This window comes from Pinus tabuliformis, chromosome 4_2, assembly GCF_031772625.1.
Source record: "Pinus tabuliformis cultivar Carrire ecotype Pingquan chromosome 4_2, CPIR1, whole genome shotgun sequence".
NCBI lineage: Eukaryota > Viridiplantae > Streptophyta > Pinopsida > Pinales > Pinaceae > Pinus > Pinus tabuliformis.
The window spans coordinates 725,809,303-725,811,210 of NC_142304.1; the positions used below are offsets into that span (position 1 = coordinate 725,809,303).

A 1,908-nucleotide genomic window follows, 5' to 3' on the forward strand; every position below is an offset into this window, starting at 1 on the left:
CATGCCTGGGGTGCGGGAGTTTTTCAAGGAGTGAATCACTTCCTGGGCCACTATGATGCCATCTGTGATCTGCCACCCTTTGACAAAGCCTATTTTCTCCGGGGCAATGAGATCCGGCAGGATCGACTTTAGCCTGTTTACCATGACTGTTGCTAAAATTTTGTAAACAACATTACATAGGGAAATGTTTCTGAAACCCTGCGGTTCCTCTGAGCAGCCATTCTTCGGGATTAGAGCTAGGAAAGTGGCATTCAGGCCCTGGTGCATGCACTTTGAACACCTGGATTCCTCCACTATGTCTAGCAGTTCATTCCCCATAAAACTCCAAGCCGCCTGGTAAAACTCAATGGTGAAGCCATCAGGACCCGGGGCCTTATTTTTCGGCATTTTGTTAACTACCTCTTCAAGTTCTTCCTTGGTGATTACCCTGAGCAGAGCCAGATTTTGATCTCTGGAAACTTTCTTAGGGATATGATGGCAAACCTTGTCTATGTCCTCAGATCTGTTGGCATTTGGTTCAGTGAGAATGCCTTTGAAGTGTTCCACCAAGAGTTGTTCTATTTCTGTCTGCTGCGTCACTATGTTTCCCTGATTGTCTTTCAAGGAGAAGATTCTGTTGTGCTGGTGATGACTCAGCATTTCTTTATGGAAGAATTTGGAGTTTTTGTCCCCCTCTTTTAACCAATGGACCCGAGATTTCTGCTTCCACAGAATCTCCTCCTACTTTCGCTTTTCTTCAATTTGAGTGATTACCCTGCCTTCCTCCTCAGCCAGCTGTTCATTTCGTCCTTCTGAGATGATTTTCTGCTGTATTCTTTCCAATCTGGACTAGAGTTTGCCTTGCTCCTGCTAAATATTGCCGAATTCTTCCCTATTCCACTTCTTGATTTTGCTCTTGATTTCTTTGAGTCCGAGCTGAAAAGAGTGCATTTTGCTGCGGCCTTTGTTTCCACTCTTGCTATCCTACCACCAGCTCCTTACTTTGTCTAGGAAATCAGGAGCTCTAAGCCAGAAGGACTCGAACCAAAAGGGCCTCTTTTTATTCGGATTGTTCAAGGCTATTTCGAGCTTTATTTGCCAGTGGTCAGACCCAATTGAGGGTAGGATAGAGGCTTCGTAGAAGATATCCAGCCCAATTATGTGCTCTAAGATTAAAAATATGTCCAGTCTTGATGCAATTTGTTTGGTCCCGCCTCTTCTGTTATTCCAGGTGAATTTCCCGTTTATAGTTGGGATATCAACCACCCTTAATTCTGTTTGAACGTCTCTGAATCTTTCCATCTCTGGGTCTTCTCTGCTTATTCCACCTTTTTTCTCTTCTCTAGAAGTGATTAAGTTAAAGTCACCTACCAGGATCCATCTCTGCTCCTGGTGCATATTTCTGAGCTTTGCCAACTGATTGAGAAACAGGCCTCTATCAGCACAGGTATGGGGCCCATAGACAACCGAGATTGCCACCCATTCACTTTGCCCTATGAGCCTGAATCTCCCTGTCAGGATTCTTGGCATTCCTATCCACCAGTCGGTTAGGACTTCTGTTGGATTCCAAATAATTGCTATCCCTCCTGCACTCCCTTTGGCATCTATAGTTACATGTTCATATCTCGGTTTTATTTTATTGAGTATTTCCTCCATCTTCTGGCCTGAGATTTTAGTTTCTTGGATAAGCATAATTTGGGGTTTGTCCTTCTTCAGTCTTGCTGCCAGATGTCTCTATTTTCCTTTGTTGTTTAAGCCTCTAATATTCCAAGATGTCAAAATCATTGGTTAACTTGGGATAGGTTTTGGAATACCACTGATAGTGGGACCACTCTTCCTGTATTGACTAACATTTCGCCCATGAGTTGGATAGAGTCCTTAAGGTTTTTTCTTCCTCTTTTTTCCCCCCTTTACTTTGTCCTTGTTGTT

At 43.6% G+C, this 1,908-nt stretch overlaps 1 protein-coding gene across 1 annotated transcript; it reads right to left on the minus strand.

The window, feature by feature from the left end:
- Positions 1 to 963: 963 nt before the first annotated feature.
- LOC149171627 (uncharacterized) lies at positions 964 to 1,635 on the minus strand. The gene has a single exon (XM_089426038.1). The coding sequence runs from the start codon at positions 1,633 to 1,635 to the stop codon at positions 964 to 966; it is 672 nt and encodes a 223-aa protein (XP_089282164.1).
- Positions 1,636 to 1,908: the final 273 nt, after the last annotated feature.